Source organism: Danio rerio, chromosome 14 (assembly GCF_052040795.2).
Source record: "Danio rerio strain M-AB ecotype USA chromosome 14, GRCz13ab, whole genome shotgun sequence".
NCBI classification, from domain to species: Eukaryota; Metazoa; Chordata; class Actinopteri; order Cypriniformes; family Danionidae; genus Danio; species Danio rerio.
In genome coordinates this window covers 26,323,314-26,344,481 of record NC_141034.1, presented here as the reverse complement: position 1 = coordinate 26,344,481, position 21,168 = coordinate 26,323,314, and the positions used below count along the sequence as shown (strand labels likewise).

Sequence of the window (21,168 nt, the reverse complement as noted above, 5' to 3'; positions counted from 1 at the left end):
TGCTCTATAACATAACTACGTGGAAACCACTTCTTTAAGCACATAACGTTACGTTTTTAAAAATCGATTTACACAAACAAAAAGGTGATTATTAAATGTCTGATATAAATATATGATAAGTGTTGCAAATCAGCAAATTACACTATTAATCAGATACCTGAGTGAGTGATGTGGTTGTGTTTAGGTGGAATTCACTGTTGTCCACACAGTTTGCGTTAGGTAACATTACATGTAATATTATTAAATCTAAATAAAACCATAATTAATTTAAATTAAGATTTATTAAACCTGCAATTTCTTCAAAGTTGTTGCGTTTGTAACTTCAGTCACTTGATAACGTAAACATGGCGGATGACGTACGATCGCATTATTCACACTTGACGAGATTTGGCTGTTGAGTATCTACTCTTTTAAGCTGCAGTCACACAAGAGTTTGAGCTTGTGAAGTTCTGTGGTACATTGCTGCGAAAAGAGACGGGATTAAACAAGATGATTAGACATTTAAAAAAAAGAGAGCGATCGGTCTATATTTTACATTTCTGTCTAGAGAGGTCATGTTTTGATCATCGATTGGTCTCACACAGTCAAGTGATGCCATTTTGCAAGTCAGAGTTCACCAAGCTTGAACTTTGCAAAGCAGCGAACTGTGAAACTTGTCGCAAGAGCTTGCGTTTCCAGTCCGACGTATTGGCGTGCATTTGAATGGAAGTCTTTAGGGAGAATAGTCTACTGTGACTGCAGCTTTAGTCCTTGTTAAGTATTCATTGAAATGGATTACCTACTCATTGAGTATGTGGTTTTTGAACACAGACTTTTTCTTTACTAAGCCTATCGGTTTTCTTTTTCAAGTATAATTATTACATTGCAATGGCAGATATTTCGACATGTTTGTAGTCTGTATCTTCTTAAATAATTCTTTTAGTTCTCAAATTTGGATTTAGAGTCTCAAATTCCAGATTTTTTTTTGCAGAGTATAAATGTTTCCTTTCTTAAAATATAGTCAGTATGTTTGAAGTAAAAAAAAAAAAACTCCTCTGCTTCTTCTCGTACTGCTTGATTTGTATCAGATTGAAGAGTGTTTGGCTGGAAATATTAAGAGCAGGAGGAATCAAGGCCTGACCCTCACCGGTTTAGTGCCGCTTAACGCCTCTGGCAGCTTGTATCAGCTTGAAAAGGGTCTGAGGAATAGAAGTCAGAGCTGTTTACTCTCTGTGGTGCCGTTAGACTGCAATTTCCCTGCATTGAAACCCATGCAGCATCGCTACGCTCTTCTCATCCACACACATTCAAGAGCGCTCTCTTTACCAGCACACTAGACTTCATCTATCCGTCTAGCGATGGCGGGCTGCAGCGCACAGGTTCACGTTAGGGTTGAGAATGGAGCCCAAGGCACCATGTGTACCTTTATTTCAAACGACCTTGTTTACCAAGGCTTGTGCTGCAACGCACGACGCAGGGGTTCTGACTAAATTACATTATTAGGGGGGCAAGAGGACGCAACAAAAATGCTGTGGTGAAAATTTTAGGAATTGTAACAAGGATTTTGCATGCTGAACTATCAACATGATATTTTTAAATATAAAATAGTGGAAGTTGTTTTCATATTTTTTTCGTTATGCAATTTTGTTAGAGGAGAGGCTATAAAAGCAAGGGCTTGGTGACATCACCAGTCATGGAATGTTATTTGAGGGACAGGGCAAATTCTGATGAAACAATGGAAAGACTTTTATATTTATATATACTGTATAATGTGCAGGTACAGACTATAAATACACATTTTGGAGGTGAGAAGAATGCACAGAATACACTGTAAAAAATGCTGGGTTTCACACAATTCCTTCATGTTGTCCCAACACAAATCAATTACGTTAACCTAATTGCTTTTGCAAATGTAAGTGGATCGAACATAGCACAATTACGTTGTCCCTGAAAAACCTTAAGAGTTGTGTAAACTGAACTACAAGAATTTGAACACAAAAATAGTCTGTATGTCAAAATCATTGGACAGGGATTCTTAATTTTTAATTGGATCAAGAGTGTAATTTTTAAAACGTGTAGTAATTGTTTTCATAGTCTTTGTGCATTGGTTGGAGGGGGAGGCACTAATAACAAATTACACAAATTAAGTGACAAAGTACAAATAGAAAGTACAAAGTACTGAAAAAAATAATTCAAAGATGATTCCTTGAATTTACTTTTTTTTTTTTTAAGTTAAGTGGTTGTAAACAATTTATTTGGGCTGAATTTAAACGGTTGTCAAAAGGAATATATTTTTTATTATTTTTGTCTCTTTTTCTTTTTAATAAACAATTTTATTTGTATTGCTTAAATGTGATTTACAGTATTAACAAAACTTCTTCTGAAGTGTGGTATGTTTTGCATAATAATGAAGCATTTTTTGTAGAAATAAGTTAAGCTTGTCTAAAATTAACTTGAGCTCTGCAGCAAAACTTCCAATCAGCTCAGAATTTGCAGCTGAGAAGTTTTGTGCTTTTTAATGTTGTGCAGACAATTAGTAGAAAAGGGGAAGTATGTATGGGTGCGGCCAATGGAGGACTGGAGAATGACTGACAAGTGACAAATTTCACTAAACTCCACCTGTTAATATTAGCTGCCTATAAAAGTTGAAGTCAGGAAATGAAAACTGTTCCACACCCCTGAATGTAACTCTTGCATAGCATTGAGGATAACAGAATACTGTGAATCAAATTATTCATTTGTATTCAATAATTGCTAATATGTTAAACCTTGAAGAAAAACCTCTCCTGACCTTTCTTTATTGAACACGCATGGAATTGATGATTTATTCCAACAAAATTCTACTAAATATAAATTGTTTGTTCAAATTCAACAAATGTAAATTGTTTGCAATAAATTTGCAGGTATAATTTTTTTTGTGTGTACAAAGGGGACTTTCATTCTTTCATTTTCTTTTTGGATTAGTCCCTTTATTAATCTGGGGTCGCCACAGCAGAATGAACCGCCAACTTATCCAGCATATGTTTTACACAGCGGATGCCTTTCCAGCTGCAACAGTTCCCCCCAAAAATGTATTTAGTCTACCTCATGTGGTTTTACATACTCAAGTTTTTTTTCTTCTGTTGAACACAAAAGAAGTTATTTTGAAGAATGCTGGTCGATAGTATCTATTGATTTCCAAAGTAGGTAAAAAAACACTATGGAATTCAATGGGTGCAAACTACCAGTAATCTTCAAAATATCTTCCTTGCATTCAATAGAAGAAGGAAACTCAAACTCAGATTTAGACAAGTGAAGGCTGAGTAAATGATGGCAGAATTTTGGGGGTAATATACATTTATTAGGCAGAGAAAATATTTATAAAACACTAGAAGTACTTTTTTCTTCGTTAATGTGTACATACAAAATGACAAGAGGACAGACTAAAAACACTGAAGTGAAACCTGTATGCTGTGCTCCAGATAACTAAAAAATGGGACTTTTCCTTATGACTGCTTGAAGATAACTTCTAGAACAGGGATGCCCAAACTAGGGCCCACGGGCTAAAGTTGGCCAAAAGTAACCTTTGATTTGGCCCATCATCCCATCTAAGAAGAAAACAAGAATGATGGACATGGTTTAGAGATTTAGAGACAGTTTGCTTTACTGTTAAAAACTGTCTGAAATGAAATGTTTTAATTAAATGGTGTAACTTATTCAGATTCAGTATAAATGTACATACTGTCACCCAACTGAAGACAAATCAAGACAAAAGGCAGATTCTGCTTGACTAGTGTATTGATCATTGAACTTCTCTGTGTTGTAAATGTGATTGTTTATGTTTTATAGCAATAAGTTAAATGTTATATTACATCAGTTAATATGATTTAAAGTATGTTTTCTATTTACTTTTAAATCTTATGAATAAATTAGCAAATTTAATATGATATAGATTGGTATATTTACCTTTGGCCCGGCTTTTGGCCCTTTATACATAAAAGTTTGGGCACCCCTGATCTAGAACAACACTTGAAGTTGAACATCTGACCTATGATTTCAGAGTAAATCTAAAAACCCTGACCTCAGTGAGATGTGTCATTTGACGTCACATCACAGATGATGGCTCGTCTTGCTTAAGAGGAGTTATATGAATACTTTTTAAAGCATAGGCAGCACGGTGGCTCAGTGGTTAGCACTGTTTCCTCACAGCAAGAAGGTCACTGGTTTTAGTCCCGGCTGGGTCAGTTGGCTTTTCTGTGTGGAGTTTGCACATTCTCCCAGTGTTTGCAAAAATGAGAAGGAATCCTAATACTAGAGGCTATTTCTTGAGTTATATTAGCTTTATAATGCTTCGATGTGTTCAAAGGGACAGCTAGCATTTACTATTCCTTTTGTTTTAGCCATAATTGGCAAAATAGCATAAAATGTTATAAAATATTGACATCTCACATGGTGAAAATGCAACTGTGACGCATGACTGGCTGGAACGCATCGAGGTCAGAAGTGGGACATGTCAATGCTAAAATTCCCACCTCTGACTGTGTCTGGAACGCAGAATATTCTGAACTGGAACAAAGATTTCTGAACTGCTAGAATGGAAAATGTAAAAAGTGTATTAATATTTCATGTGAAAACACAGTCTCTTTGTGAAAACTGGTTGGAACGGGAGGAGCTACGTAAATAATAAGGACTTGGTAACATCATCAGATATAAAAAGTCATTTGAGAGGCAGAACAAAGTTTGATGAAATATTAAAAAGACAAAATATTTTCTTCTTACAAACAAGGAGTGTGCATTATAAGGGCGGTGAGAAAATGGAACATTTGAAAGGTGGAAAAACTAAATTTCTCAGTGGTGTAATGTTAACTGTAACAAGGATTACAGGAAGGAAGTCTAGCTGTTGTTTTTAAGAAAAAAATCTCTTCATAAAAAAGGAGTGGTTAAATGACAAATACTTTTGAACATTATTTGACAAAGTCATTTCAGAAAAAGAGCCAATTTTGACACTACAAACACTAGGTTTTTCTTTGGTATGATGAGCACATACAAACTACTGTATACAGCATACAGTACTGTATTCAGTGTAATTCAGTACTGTATTCAGTGTAAATCATAGTTGTACATTGTAGTTCCATGCAAATGTCAACCTTGCCATAAAAGTTTTCACCAAAATAGTGAAACCCTTTTCAAGTTTTTTGTGTATTTTTACAGTAATGCAAATTGCTCCAAAATGTATGTCAATGTTTTCAAAAAATTACATTTATTCACCAAAGTCACACAAGTGCCAATGTCGCATCTGTCACATCCATAATGGAGAGGCGATAACGTTTTGCCCTTGTTTTTCCCTCATAAGATTATGTAAAATAAAAGTCTATAATATTGTTGTTTACTGCATACTTATTTGGTCACATCCATAACGCATGTTTATTTTCCTTATTTAAAATATATAATATATAATATATATAATGTAATGTATGTATGTATGTATGTATGTATGTATGTATGTATGTATGTATGTATATATATATATATATATATATATATATATATATATACACATACATACATACATACATACATATATATATATATATATATATATATATATATATATATATATATATATATATATATATATATATATATATATATATATACTTTCCCATAAGATCTTTTAAATTAATGTTAAAATATAATTTATGTTTTTTTTTTTAAGTTTTTACAGCAAAAAAAAAATATCACATTCATAACAATGGAATTGCTTAACAATCGATTTTAAAAGTGAAAAATGGTCTCTTTATAAAATGTTACTGATGGGGGGAGTGGGGTATGGCTGGTGACATCATCAGATATTGAAAATAACCTAGGAGACAAAACCAATGTTGACAAAATATTTAAAAGACAAATACTTTTCCTTTTTGCACAAATGGGGATGTGCATTAAAATAATTATACCTGCTGCTCAAACTGCTGCTCATGTTTTGAATGCAATAAAAGTTGTTTTGAATTAAAGCTTTAGCAAAATACAAAAAAAAAAACAACTGTAAAATAAATACAGTCAAATTAGACTAATTTTAAACTTATTTTAATATTTTAAACTAAGTGCTGGAATTTGTAATTTCTATTATGTTTATGATAATCGTTTTTATAATTATATAAAACAATTGATATTCATTTTTGTAGTTTTTTAGGGTCATTTTATTGTCACAATCATAAACACAATGCGCCCTGTCATACACCCGGCGCAATAAGGCACAAGACGTGTTTGGCAATTTGTTGCTATTTTCAGAAAAGCACAACCCTAATTATTTGTATTTTGCAACACGTTGTTTAAATATTAAATCCATTTGTGCCATTTTGTGGACTCATGGGCATGCTGGTCAAAAAAGCCGCTGTTTTAAGGCGAATTGTTGGCACATTGCTATTTTGAGGAACTGAAACAGACAGAGCCATTGACCAACTAAAAGGTGGCCTAAAGTCCAGCACAGAGCGCGTTAGTTATGCACCTATGCAGGTCCAAACACTTACCCAATGTCAAGGTTGCAGGTTTGTGCGCTTTTCCGGAGTGTCTGTTTGATCATGACGGCACTCAGCTGGTTTGATTAGCTCGCCAGCTGAGGCTCATTATTGGGCCTATATCTGGGCGACGTTTCTATGTTTCTTCATCACTTCATTACATTTGCTTATGTGTGTGTTGTATGTGCTCAGGGCCCTGAGGAGAGAACCCTGGACCCTGTTATCCTGTCTGTTCCTGCTCTGTGTTCCTTGTTGTCCTAGCCTGTCACATTATTCTTTGTTGGTTTATTTTGACTACGCCAAATAAACTTAATTCACTTGCTATTGGATCCTCTCAGACTCTTATTTGAACGTGACAACCATTGCTTAATACACAAAGGATGCACTGCAATACACAAAAATCTCTACAATTGAAAAAAAAAAATTAAGGAATAAAATGCTACAAAAAATATTATTTTTTACATAAATGTAAAACCACTGCCTCCATGCTTTCTTCACCTTGGGGGGCTTTTTTCAGTTTATTCATGACAATCTGCATACTCATAATGTTGTTATTATTGTTATTATTATTCATTATATTCATATTTATATTTGTTTCAATAAAAACCAGTTTAGATTTTTCCACCTGTCAGGTTTTGGAGATGAACACATCACCATGGGGTATAATAAGAGGATGTGTGTTTGGATATAACTCCATTTTTTGACCACACTTCTTTATTATTAATGGTTATTTATTTGTGGCTGGAAATTAGAACTGAATTTAGAAATAGTTTTGAAACAAATCTTTGTGCTTAACAAACGAAATTAAACATACAGGCTAATACAAGTCTTTAGTGGAGTGCATACAACACTGCTTCCCTATCCACCAAAGTAAAGGAGTAAAGAGAAAAGCAAAGAGGTTGAATGGTCTGTTTAATTGTTTTCTCGCTAGTGAAATGTTTAGTTTTTCCACTTACAAAGTCACCATATAAATAGCAATGTGCCATAGCGCGATGCAACTGACTCTTAAAGGGAATGGGAGATGAAACTCTGATTGGTTTAAAGCACGTTATGCTCAAAACACACTCATAACTCATTAAGAGAATGAGCTCAACCTTGTTAGATCATGGGCCGCGGTGCAGAGCATATTGTTTCGTCCTTAAAATAGCCAAAGTGGATTCAGACATGGCCTTAATGCTTTTGCGTCATGCGCTTTAGACTTTGTGCCTAGATCATTAAAATAGAGACCAATAATTTGTAGTGTATTTACATTTACTGTTCACTGCATTTAATAACATATCTAGTTAATACCCTATGCCAGCTAATGAACTGCAAGTCTCACACAAAGGAAATACCTTACTTGAGTGTTGTAAAATGAGGTGGATATATTAAACATATATTTTCTTGGTGATCCTGCTAAGCCATTATTGACAGAATTGGACATGAGGTATAAGGGAAGGACACGCTATTGAATTTTACAACCAGCTCAGCGATTTTCCTAGCAGTGATGGCTGTCCTGAGTTTTTCTGATGCAATGGCATTCACTCACATTTACAAAGAAACACAGCACAAGGAATGTGTGATTGCTCAAAATGAATTAATGCTGGCTATTATTAGAAGCCGTCCTATTCTGCCCTTAGACATCTTCAAGTCCCTGAGTAAAAAAAAAAGACCAGCCGACGCACTTCACCTCGATATAACAGGCAACCTTTCTGTAAATGAAAATTAATGATCATGTCTCCATTTTATTGTGCGGCTCATCCACTGTAAATGAGATTTACACGGTAAACAGCGCTTCTCTCCTTCTCTCAGTCACCATGAGCAGTAATTTAGCTTTGCTTAAGTTTATTATGGCCTAAATTAGTCAACTACATAGACAGAAGTAGCCTTTATGGCACTGTAACACTTCCTAATTGGGCTTAATACAAAGACTTGAGGAACACTTTATAGTCTATGCTTACTGAGTGATGCTGTGCAGTAAAATGCTCTGAATGGAACACAACACCATTACAGTTTTCGCGCTAAAGCTATACTTGCAATGTTAGTTTAATTTAGATAAAGGACATTAGGTATGCATTTAAATTAAAGGAGTACTTCAGCCAAAAATTCTGTCATCATTTAGTTACCCTTTACTTATTAGTTTCTTTCTACTTGAGAATACAAAAGAAGACTTTTTAAAACCATTTACTTTCATTTGTTTTCTTGCTATGGAAGTGGTATACATGGAATGGTTACAGCTTTCCGAATTTTTCAAAATACAATATGTGCTTTAGTGTTTATGAGAATAAAGAACTTCAGTCAGTAAATAGTGCGTACATTTTTTATTATTTTTTTTTTGGATGAACTATTCCTTTAATAAATCTATGCAAGATACTTTGAAAAAAAATAATTTATCTGTTTTTTCAAACTATTAATTTAATGTGAGTTAAATCAGCACTATTCTTTAGTGTTTTTGGGACAACTTAATTGTTTATGTCCAATCAACTTAAAATTGTAAAAACAATTAAGGTAACTTGATCGAATTGTGTTGAGACAACATGGAATCCAACATTTTTATTACAGTGTAGTTAACATAGTAACATGGAACAAGATGGCACTGATTGTTGCACAAATTTGGCAAGGTATAATCTGGGGTGCGTTTCCCAAACAAGGACTTAACTTGCAGCTGAACTAACATAGCAAGATGCATCGTTTGGGAAAAAAAACGATGTAGTGACGAGTGTTTCCCAAAAACTATAGTTGCTCTGTCGCAAATCTGTCATTTGAACTACGTTAGCTATAATGTAAAACGTCCTTCACGGCACTCTAAATGTGGAGTAACTACTTTTTTAGAGAAAACACCCATAATTTTTTGTGCAAATTATATTGTTTTACATGCACACGCATTAAAAAAAATAGTTTTGGTAAAAACATCCACTCATTTTTCATATTAATTGAAATATATATAAATGACACATATGGTTTCATTTACAAATATTATTGAGAAAATTCCAAATAAAATCACTGAGCAAACACGTATTCTAATCTCATATATAAATCATGTAAATTGTAAATTGTTGTAATTTACAGTAGGCTATTTTAAAAAAAAAGAAAAACAATCAAACTTAATTAATTAAAAATAAAAATTTATTAAATAATAATAATTATTATTTTTATTATTATTTTTATTATTATTATTATTATTATTGTTGTTGTTGTTGTTGTTTATTATATATTGTTTATTTATTTTACATAATATTTTATTTAAAAAGTATACTTTTACAATTTGACACATGCAAACCACTGTAGAAATGTTCAACAACAGGCCCATTTCATGTACAGTACAGATGCTTAATAAATAACCTACTATAAATTAAAATCATTAACGTACGCTATGTATTTTTGTTTTCACAAGCTTTGGACGCATAACTTAAATTCCACTTTTAAATAATTGGTCACTTATAGCTTTCGTTATGAGCCAGGGCTGTGTTTAAAATGGCATAAATGTTTTCAAAGTGCACTACTAATAAAGGTAACGCAATTGTTAATATGAAGATCACAAAAACTGAACTGTAAAAATCACCTTAGAAAGATGACTTTAATATTTTTTTTAATAATTCCAAGTTTAAATGTTAGAATGTTGTAAGCAAATAGGGCAAAAAGGGGGACAACGGGGAATAGAACACAGCCAGGGACCATGCTTCTAACTACAGCTCTAGAAGTGTAGTTGGAAAAGTACATGTTTGCGATGCAGTTTGCGAATGTTTGTTGATAACGACGAAACTTGCAAACTTAGTTGGCTTACAATGGTTTTTGGAAACACACCCCTGATTGGGTGGATTTATATGCTTACAGTGGTCCATTCCTTGTATGTGGATTACTCAATTAGCTGGATTTGGTTATTGACGATTTGACACATTCCAGTATCGTTCCGTTCTTCAAAACTCATCCGAGAGTTGTTGTCATAGCAACTGGTCTGGTAGCTCACACTGAGGAAAATAGTAAAATAATTGAAAAAAATAAAGCTGAGTTGACGCAGCCAACGTTTTTTTTTTTAATTTTTTTTTTAAAGAAATTAATAATATTTCATGCAGTAATGCACACGTTTTGACCGCTGCCTGTGATTTAATGCTTCGCAAAAGTTGCAGACACCTTTATCAAAATGTTTTTTTTAAGCAAAATTTATTAAATAAACAGCCATTTATTAAGAAACTTAAATAGGCCAACTATAATAAAGAAAATCCACTCTAAACACATTGCTTAATACTCTTGAAAGTGTAAAGCCTGCAGCCCACAACTAAGGTGTAAAGTGTAAGTGTAAAGCCTGTCATATTTAACAAAGCGTTTACTACACATTTTATACAATTTTTCTCACATGGATGATTGAATAATAATCAGATGATGTCATTATGCAGCTGTGGCATCAACTAATCATTGCATTGCTGATTAGCCAGAGATTAGTTACCAAAATTAAAAGATCCAGGATTTGCCAAATCTTCTTAGATAATTTAAGCAAGGTATGAAGAACAGACCCCAGGAGTAAAGTTAAATACTATAGGTTTTCATTGACTTCACAAGATGGTGAGATGTTCTGACTTGTATAAAAACCCTCTGACAGCAAATGAAAGTCAAAAAGAGAGCATTTTAGCCATAGCAAGAAAAACTGGTTTTCAAATTCTATAATTTTGCATCTTTACAATGTACCCCCAAAATGCTGGTCGTCTATGAAAGACAAATGCATGAGAGCTAGGGTAATGCACAGAATCTCAATCGGTTCAATACTGGAAAACTGAGTTGATTGTTAGTTCCACTCTGAATGGTAAATATCTCTTGATTTTTTAAGAGAATTTGGATTAAAAGTCTTCTCAGTGCTCTCATCAGAAAGAAAGAACCTCAAGTCTAAACTAACCTTTGCTGAGGAGCATGTTGTACAAAACTGCTAAAAAAGTTCACATAGTAAGTTAGTTGAATTTACATGGGTCCGATGGGAAAACAAAAAAAATATCCATTAAAAAATCCTTAAAATTCTGAATGAAAAGACAACCCTGTTCTCTAATTTTGATCTACTGAGAAAAATCACTGCATTAAACAATAATCAGAGTTTTCTTTGATGTATACATATGATAAAATAAAAATTCCAATTAATAAGAAACAGAACAGGAATGAAGATATTTTGAATAAAACCTAAATGATTTTCTGTACATTCACTGAAAGCCAATTCACCTTCACAATTGTAAAGAAATCAATGGTAATCAACGTTTAGTTCAGGGAAAGGACAGAAGATTTGATTAGAAATACCTTAGAAATACATTCACATGGGTTTTGAGTATAAACAAAAAAATGAGGTTGAGTATATAATAACAGAATTCTAATAACTAACATTTTAAAGGAACAGTTCACCATTCACTTCTATAAAACCTGTTTCAGATTCTTTCTTCTGTTAAACACAAATGAAGATCATTTGAAGACAGCTGAAACTATAGACTTGCGTATTTGCTTTTGTAACAACATAGGCTTATTCTGAAAATGTAGCCCTATATAGTTTTTAAAACGAACGATACGGGGCGGCATGACGCCATTCCTTTTCACATTTACCAGCTGACCACTTCCAGTTAGTTTGTCATGTCAGTGGACTTGAGACACAGAGAAGAGTTGACCACGGCGACGGGGTTTTGTTTCTGTGAAGAATGGTTCCAGAAAGTGGGAAAGACAAAAATAGAAGCCAAAAAATAAAATCAACAAGTAAATAACAGGGCGAGAACGTAGTTAATCATGAAAACGTAGTAAAAATCAGGCGAGGGCTTTTCTTTGTCTGGATTGCTTTTTAAAACTATCGGTTGGGTTTAGGAAAGTGAGTAGGTGGGTCAATCGATGCTTTTAAAAACACTATTGTTTGGGTTCAGGGAAGGAGGAGGGTGGGTCAGTTGATCGGTCAATCAGTCAGTCAGTCGACAGCGGCTTCTGGTGGATTTACACAAGAAGAGTAGGCAAGATTGGCACTCAGGACAGAAAATTGAGGTCTGAAAAGCATAAACAGCAGCCTCTACTGGATTCACAAAAACTGCACAAAAACATAGCTCTTGGGACATATTTGGCACTCTCCAGAAAAGTATATAGAGATACGTTTTCAGAATAAGCCTGGGTTGAGTTTTCAAACCAGTCAATGGTTACAGGTATTCATCTTTCTTCAAAGTATCCTTTTATTTTGTGTTTAACAGAAGGAAAACTCTCTTAAAGATTTGAAACCACACAAGTAGACTTGGGCAGTAATCTGGTCAATACCACTATAACATCATAGAAAACAATGCACTTATGTAGGAGACAAGGATTAAATATCAAATATAATTTATTTAATGTCTAAAAATGTGTATGTGTGGTTGTCATCACTGGACAGCAGGGGAGGAAAAGATGACGAGTTGTGCACCAAGTGACCTGGTCTAGAAAAAGAACACAACTTCTGCAGTTTGGCAGTATTTCGGGTTTCAACCGAACAAGAAGAGAGAGGCAGTAAATATAGATGAGACAATTTGCAAACTGTGCAACAAAAAGGTGACTGCAAGAGACCTAGAACCTAAGGTGGCATATATGGTATTCAGTTTCTGAAAGGTTTAGGCACAAGCCAACAGTTTGGTGATGACGCTGTTTGAGCCTTACATCATAATTGTTTTATTATGCACTGTAATACCGTATACAGAGGTAAAATAGGGAGGAGGTTTGAAGGTTTCAAAATTTGGATACCGCCCAAGCCTACACACAAGAGTACGTAAAACTATCCCTTTAAAAGCGTCTAACGATGAATTCAGAATATAACAAATGAACATATCTTAACATTAATCCATTAAAAACAAGCACAACACAAGTGCTAAGTTGTAACATGATTCAGTTATACGATTATGACTCAGAAACGATATTTAAGCCTTTGTGTTTTCATCTCCTAGCCAGTGTCCGTGGTTATTGGTTGAAGTCTTTTAGGAGCAAGATAATCAGATCTACCTGCCTCTGCTAAATTGTCAGCCTGGGCTCTTGCAGACAGTTATAGAAGAGCGCTGTTATTTTCTTCTCCTCCTGGTAATTGAGGAACATGCTTTGGCAGGCTTAGTGGAGCAGGGCACCCAAGGAACACGGACAACACAGCACAAACACACACACACACACACACATTTACAAACCCAGAAAGCCCATCTTCCAACACTCTTTTATGTCAAACCGCAACAGATCACAGATTCGCACTAAATTTCGAAATGGCACAAAGAGAACGCTCTATTACTGCCTCCTCAACACATGCTCACACATACACACACACACACACTGTCTCACAGACGAAGGTCTCCATTGACAAAGTATCGCACTGGCAGTCACGGCAGCAATGTTCTGCAGGCCAGGTCACGGCACTCTCACACATTCCCATCAATGTTTCATCATGTGCATTTAGTGTTTCTGCACGAATTTTCCCTTTCGGGTTATGTAAAAACAGCTTATGTAATTGGGCACTTACATAATGGGAGCGTTATAAATTATATTTATTGATTTGGGGTAGCTTAATAACAGCGAATTATCTGCTGCAATGCAGATTTTTAATTTTTAAGCACTCTTCTGATAAGGACGCCGCTGTCAGGCTGAGGAACAGAGAGCACAATATGCAGCTTTGGAATTAGCAACAACAATTTCATCCCTTCTAAACATAGACGCCGATGTTGAGTCATTTACACCGGCATAATGCATCAGCAGCAAGGAAAATAAAAACAGGCCCCAGAACATGCATGTGGGTGGTGCGCAAACCAGAGCAGGAATAGAATTATGAGAGGAGTTAAACAACCTCTGGCCGATGTGATGATTACAGGTCAATAACCACAGTGACAATGACCTCCAAGAGCGTACCTTAATCCGTATAGAACGGTGCCGTCAGGGTGAAGGCGTATCATTCGGTTCTTGACCGTCACTCCGTGAACGAAGGACTTCTTGTCGTTGAGGAAATAGGTGTCGGGCACCCACAGCTGGTCAGCCACGCGGTTATCCAAGGTTAGATTGAGAGGAATCTCCGAGTAAGACAATCGCTTGTCTCGCCAGGCTTGCTGGAAATACATAGTCAGGGTGTAGTCCTGGAAATAAGAGCACCATCAGGAAAAACATCAGAATTTTGAGCAAACGTGACATTGTATTCTGTTTTACTCACACTGTATCCAGGTTAAAAGAATATGCATGCACTTTATCAACAAGGAACTAACACTACTTTGTGTTTACATCAATATTTAATATTAATAAGAGGTGTCATAAATATTTAACCCAAGCTGTAATTCATATTTAAGTATTTAATATGAATATTTCAAAGCACACTTTGAAAAGTGGTGACCTGCAAATGTCAAGCCCACCTAATCTAATCCTTTAGTTTTGTAGAAGGCTTTACTCCACTGTTTATTATTTTGGGATTGTTGTTTTAATCCAAAAATACAGTAAAAACAGTAATACTGAGAAAAATTATAATATTTTTAAGTAAAGAACTGTCATTCCCATTTTTACATATGTAATATAAACAACACATAGGAAATACAGTCAGGGAAATAAGTATGAGTCCATATATGCAAAGAAAAAAATACTAATTAGTTTACAAATACAGTTATGTGTAATATAATGAACTGACACAGGGAAAAAGCATTGAACACATGAAGAAAGGAAGGTGTAGAAAGGCAGCGAAAGCCCAGACAGCAGCTAAAATCTCTCAGTAGCTATTCAGAAACCTTCTGCAGTTCTTCAGTGTAAATTAATATTAGCTGCTTCAGTCCAACATCTATTTTAGAAGAATGATGAAGATGAAACCAGGGTGGACATTTCAGCAGGACAATGATTTAAAACACAGCCAAGAAAACTCTAAAAAATAATTTCAGAGAAAGCGACGTGGTGACATGGTAAGTAATGCTGTCACGTCACAGCAAGAAAGGCTGTTGGTTTGAGCCTCGGCTGGGTCAGTTGGCGTTTCTGTGTGGAGTTTGCATGTTCTCCCCGTGCTCGCGTGGGTTTCCTCCGGGTGCTCCGGTTTTCCCCACAGTCCAAAGGCATGCGGTACAGTTGAATTGGGTAGGCTAAATTGTCCGTAGTGTATAAGTGTGAATGAGTGTGTATGGATGTTTCCCAGTGATAGGATGCAGCTGGAAGGGCATCCGCTGCGTAAAACATATGCTGGATAAGTTCATTCTTCGGTGGCAACCCCAGATTAATAAAGGGACTAAGCAAAAAGAAAATGAATGAATGAATGATTTCAGAGAAAAAAATTTAAGCTGTAGAATGGCCCAGCCAATCATCTGACTTAAATCCAATAACGAATACAAAATAAAGATCTGATCTGATAGACGAGACCCACAGAACCATCAATATTTCCACACTCTAAGTCTAATAAGCCAAAATATTAAATACATTTCAGTAGTTCAGCCCTTTCTCCTTCTGTAATTCCGATGTTATACATGACCAATTTTTCCAATTTATTTTATTATTTTTAATTTTTATGTTTGAAGTGTTTGTGTTTATACCAAAATCTTGTTCAATTCCATGTCAACAGCTCCTTTAGATTACTCCCAGGAATAAACATGACGTGTTGAACACATTTCCCTACTATATGTGCTTCAGCTTATTTGTGTAAAATAACCTCTTTGTCCCTTTTCACACTAATAATATTCAAATTATCAACAATACACACACAATGTCTACATACATACACATAGACACAGCGGACACACAAACACACACACACACACACAGTGCGCAATTAACTTTGCACTGTTTAATATCCACAGCTGTATGGACATCCGTTTTGTTAATGTACTAAATAAACCTAATTTAACGTCCACAAACAAGGACTGAAGCATCTTCTTTTATAATTGTACTGACACGCTGCTGTGGTGATAAAGTAAAGAGGTTAAAATTGCTGTAATTCATTACAAACATGCACTGCAACTCATTCTTGATCACATTTGATGATGATTGATGATCACAGAGTGCTGAACAGATCTTTTAATTGCTTTGTGCACATCCTGTCTTGTTGATATGATTATAAGCATTAATACTGAAACATGTTAACACACGACTGTCAATCAATTTAGTGGGCGGGAAAACCATACTCCTATGTCACTCTGCAGTGGGCCTCACAATGGGAGGGATTTGGATCCTTTTTAATGTCAGGAAATGTAAAAAAAGAGACTTTTCTCTTATGTTTGCTAGCCCTGCCTTCTCATGAAAGGACATGTGCTGAAGTAACATATTTCAAATTTGCAGAAATATCGACAGCACCCTCTAGTGGATGTGTTACCTGAAACGTTTAACAAAACGTACTTAAAGCAAAGCTGAGGCACGTGTTCCAATGAGCCTGAATATAAAACTCCACAATAATGCATCTGTGAAATTACAGCTCAAACTATAACACCGAATATTTTTTTTTTTCACAAGGCTCATCATCAAGTTGCTCATATAATAATACCTTCAGTAACAAGCCTATTTATTGCCTATTTAATTAGTCACCACGAACTGTTGTAGAGCCATTTTTTGCTTTCTTTCGGATCATTAGTCAACAAATCTTGGGTAAACACTGCAGGTGGTGGCAGGAACGCAGATGCACCTTTTTAATTTAACCAAGCTGAGTGCTCACTAAAACCGCCTCAGTCACAAATCACCTTGCGTTTCAAGTCATTACAAGTTCATTTCGATCTGGATGTGGGCGATAGTGATGATGTCCGAGCGTGTGAGTTGTTTACGCTGTAATTAGTCCATCCATTTCCACCAGTCTGACACATTCAGAACCATTTGTTGACTGGCTGTATTCATGACAGGCTGGCATTATCATATTGACAGTGCAATCAGCCAATCACACAGAAGCTACAGCTCTTGAACAGTGTTTGTTTATATTTTATTATCACATATTTTCCAATGCTTATATGGCAAGCTTTTTAGATTTAGATACAATTTAGAGATTTAGATTACATTTTAATCCATATGTGCTTCGATTCATTTTAAATAATAATAGTAGTACTAGTTTTAAATACTAATATGTTTTCCTTAAAATACTATGCATTAGCAACCAGTGCTTATCTTTAGGTATTAGTATCTTTCAAAAATATAATTTCTTTTTATTATATACTATTTATTGAATACAATTACAGCTTTTACACCATATACTAGTACCCGTTAAAAATACCAAAACTACTTTTTAGAAAATTCCCTTAAAAATCCAGTGACAAGTAACTAAACTAATGTTACAATAATAAATACATATTTTTGCCATTACATTTCTTTGAAGATCAGTCTAGCTTTAATTAATATGTATTCCTACTGTTACTAGTTTATGCTAGTATTTTTGTTTTGTCTACAAATCACTGCATACTATCATTTTATCTGTAGATACTAGTAGTTATATAGTAAGTATGCATACCCACTAAGCAAATATTACTTCTACAGTAACAAAGACACCTTAAAATGAAGTGTAATCCTAGATTTTATAGGCTATACTTATTTATTTGGTACTAGTAGTTACTGGTAATCATTTGACAGTTGTTTTTATTTACTGGATACTAGGTATTAATTAGGTTCAAACACTTATTTACTAGACACCAAAATATTTTGTACCTAATACTGTTAACAATTCTTACCTAACTAGTCTCCCTTTTATTTTACCTTGTGAAATGACTAGTCAGAATGACCACATTAGAATTCAATGAATAATTGCTAATAAAAATGGTTACTTTTGGAATAAGTTATAGTACCTAATATACATGTTTTACTAGTATCTATTTTGTACCAGTAGCTCAGTATTCTAGTATCCACTGAATAAGGATTAGCAATCACTTAACAGGTACTGATAATTAGTTAAGTACAGTAGCTTCAACTTTATAAATACTACACTGAAAAAAAAGATTCATTTGATTTAAGGTAAGTGGTTAAAAACAATTTTTATGGGCTGAATTTAAACAAACTAAATAAATTTAGTATAGTTCAGCTTAATTTGTTTATTTAAATTCAGCTTACATAAATTGTTTGCAACAATTTGCAATTAATCATTTTTCAGTGTGCTACGTATGTAATACAAACCTGTATATATCCAATAGGTTTGAGTACCTAATGAGTAGGTCTAATATCTAATGTTTTCATTTGTATTATTATCTAATGCATAATTACAAGTATCACAAATATAATACACTACACAAAATAGAGTAGTTAATATTGCAATAATTTTCAAAAAGGGCAATGGCAAAAATTAACAATTTCTCACCAATAAGAAGTGTAGATTTCGGTGGAATGATTTTGAGAGTAGTATTTAAAGTTTACAATGCAAATTCAATTATAACCACTTGTTTGGTAAACAAAGTCTCTCATGTAATATATCTACAACACAGAAAAAATTACTTTACGAGCTGCAATGTACATAAATCATAAAAACATATCATAATATTCAATAATATTACCAAAATTATTATATAATATTTATTTATTGTATGAATTACTATATAATATTTATTTATTGTATAAATTATTATATAATATTTATTTATTGTATAAATTATTCTATAATATATATTTATGCGAGTGCAGATTCAGTGTGGGCCTAAAAAATAAATACAGTACTGGTATCTATATAATAGGTACTAGTAACTAAGAAATAAGTAATAAATAAGTACTAGTATCTAATAATAAACAATGAATAGTTTCTATTTTTCTTGTGATAAGTAAATAGCATTATCTAAAAATGTCATCTTGCTTTAATAAACAAGAACTAGCTATCTAACATACTGTAAGCACTATTAACTAATACATTTTTACAAGTACCTAATTACTAGTTACTAGTATCTTAAAAGGTAAGTGCTAGTAGCATGAAAATAGACATTTTAAACATAACTCTTAAAACAGCTTTCCATAAAGTTAGTCATTTTACATTTATATACTGTCTATCATTTTCTCATGTGCAGTGCTTTTGAGCAGTGCCTCCTGGGATAAACTGCCTGCTGATTTGATCTAGCTTGTGTTTTTGGGGGAGAGCTCTGGATGCGTTTATCAGTGTGGCCAGAGGATGAGGGGGCAGTGGGACGGCTGAACGGTGCCAGCCACTTTCTAGCCCCATATTTATCTCTCCGTGCTTCTCCAGCAGTGACCTGTGAGGGAACTCTTAAAACCAGCAATCGCTTTCTGCCAAAAATAACCAGCGCACTTGATAAAGTTACTCTCAGGCATTAAAGGACAAAACCTCCCTCTGATTCAAAAGCTGCTGGAAGAACCAGATGTGACTCACACTGTCCTGCATGTGCACATTCAGCATGAGCAAACACGCGCTAAACACACACCTGCACACACTTTGCTCGCCCCAGTTCTCCGTCAAAAATCCCACACGCAAATACAAAAACACAACTGCAATAAAGCCAGTTTTGCATCACTGTTTGGTGTTTTGTTTTAAAAAACTGCACTGCTGAAGCTTTCTAGACAGCTAAAAACTCAAATTATTAATAAAAATGTGGCTATGTGAATCTCAGATTGAGAATGCAGACAGTCTGCTGTCAGGTGCACAAGCTCGACTCTTATAATTCGCTCCGATTGCTGGCGTGTGTCATTATGCGCATACTAGGTTAAGGATGGTGCTGAGCAGCTACAGTGCAGGTTTCCCTCAGGAGAAGCAGCTGAAGCCTTGGGCGACAGAATCGCCTCAGTCTGCTCAAACTCTTAAAGAGATAGCTGAGCTCAAAATTAACATTTTGTCACACTTTTTTGGCAAGTCAACCAGCAGTCATAAACTGTGTTTCCATTTTTTGTGCATTTTTGAAACATGTGAATAAAAAAACTTATGTGAGCAACTAATTAGGGTAAACATTTTATTTTAAAAAATATGTGCATAAACTACAATAGGAACACATTTATTGTATAAGGTCTTGTATAAGGTCTTGTGATTTTTGTTTTAACAGATCATGTGATAACAAAAATGGGCGAGATGGGATGGCATTAATGGGTAAAAGCAGCAGATTGACCACATTGCACAAAATCTGAAATGTTGTTTTGGCTGCTCTAAAAATCCTAAGCCAAAGTCTGTCATCATAGTGGCTTGTATTATGATCACCTCTAAATGCTGCTGTGCATATTCATTGCGTTTCGTCTTCATCTTAAGTAATTAATTAAATATGAAAAAAGGCCCACGGCTAATCCTTCCAGAAGGGTCTGGCTGCAGATTTGCACTTGCACTCTCATTCATGCACTCTGGTGCACCCACGCTTCCTCTACAAGTGACGTCATGAAAGTCCTTAAACAAAAAATCCCCCAGTTTGAAGGTTAAGGGTACCCTTAGTAAAAGTTGGGTTGCAAGAACAAAACAAAAAACATCAACCTAAAGAATTTAAGGCTGCCATTAAGTATTTCCCCTTCGTCTTTAGAAACAATTTTCTCTTAAACATTTACGTGACCTATCTGGGCTCTGACTCCTCTCTCGCCCTGCAATTGGGGGGGGGGGGGGGGGGCTCGAGGATCTTACGAGCTCAGGGTTCTCTACCAAGACAGCATGCCAAGCACGCTTCATAATCAATCATCAGCTAAGGGCGAACTCTTGAAACGGGAAAAAAAATGGCACAGATGATGTGTACTGCAGATCTGTTTTAAGACAAGCATTCATGGTTCGTTATGATCTGTTTATATAACTATAGCAACTGTGTCGCCTGTCGCCGTATGTTGCCAAAAACTAAAAAGGTACTTAGGTTAGGGTGACAGATAAGAAGAAGATAAA

At 34.8% G+C, this 21,168-nt stretch overlaps 1 protein-coding gene across 2 annotated transcripts in view; it reads right to left on the bottom strand.

Annotated features, from left to right (window-relative positions):
• gabrb2a (gamma-aminobutyric acid type A receptor subunit beta2a) overlaps window positions 1–21,168 on the bottom strand; it is a 101,910-nt gene that overhangs the window by 51,054 nt on the left and 29,688 nt on the right. For both annotated transcript variants that reach the window (XM_087280212.1, NM_001024387.2), the window contains exon 4: window positions 14,310–14,530. In XM_087280212.1, coding sequence (XP_087136338.1) covers window positions 14,310–14,530 — 221 coding nt within the window. The remainder of the gene's footprint in view (window positions 1–14,309; window positions 14,531–21,168) is intronic.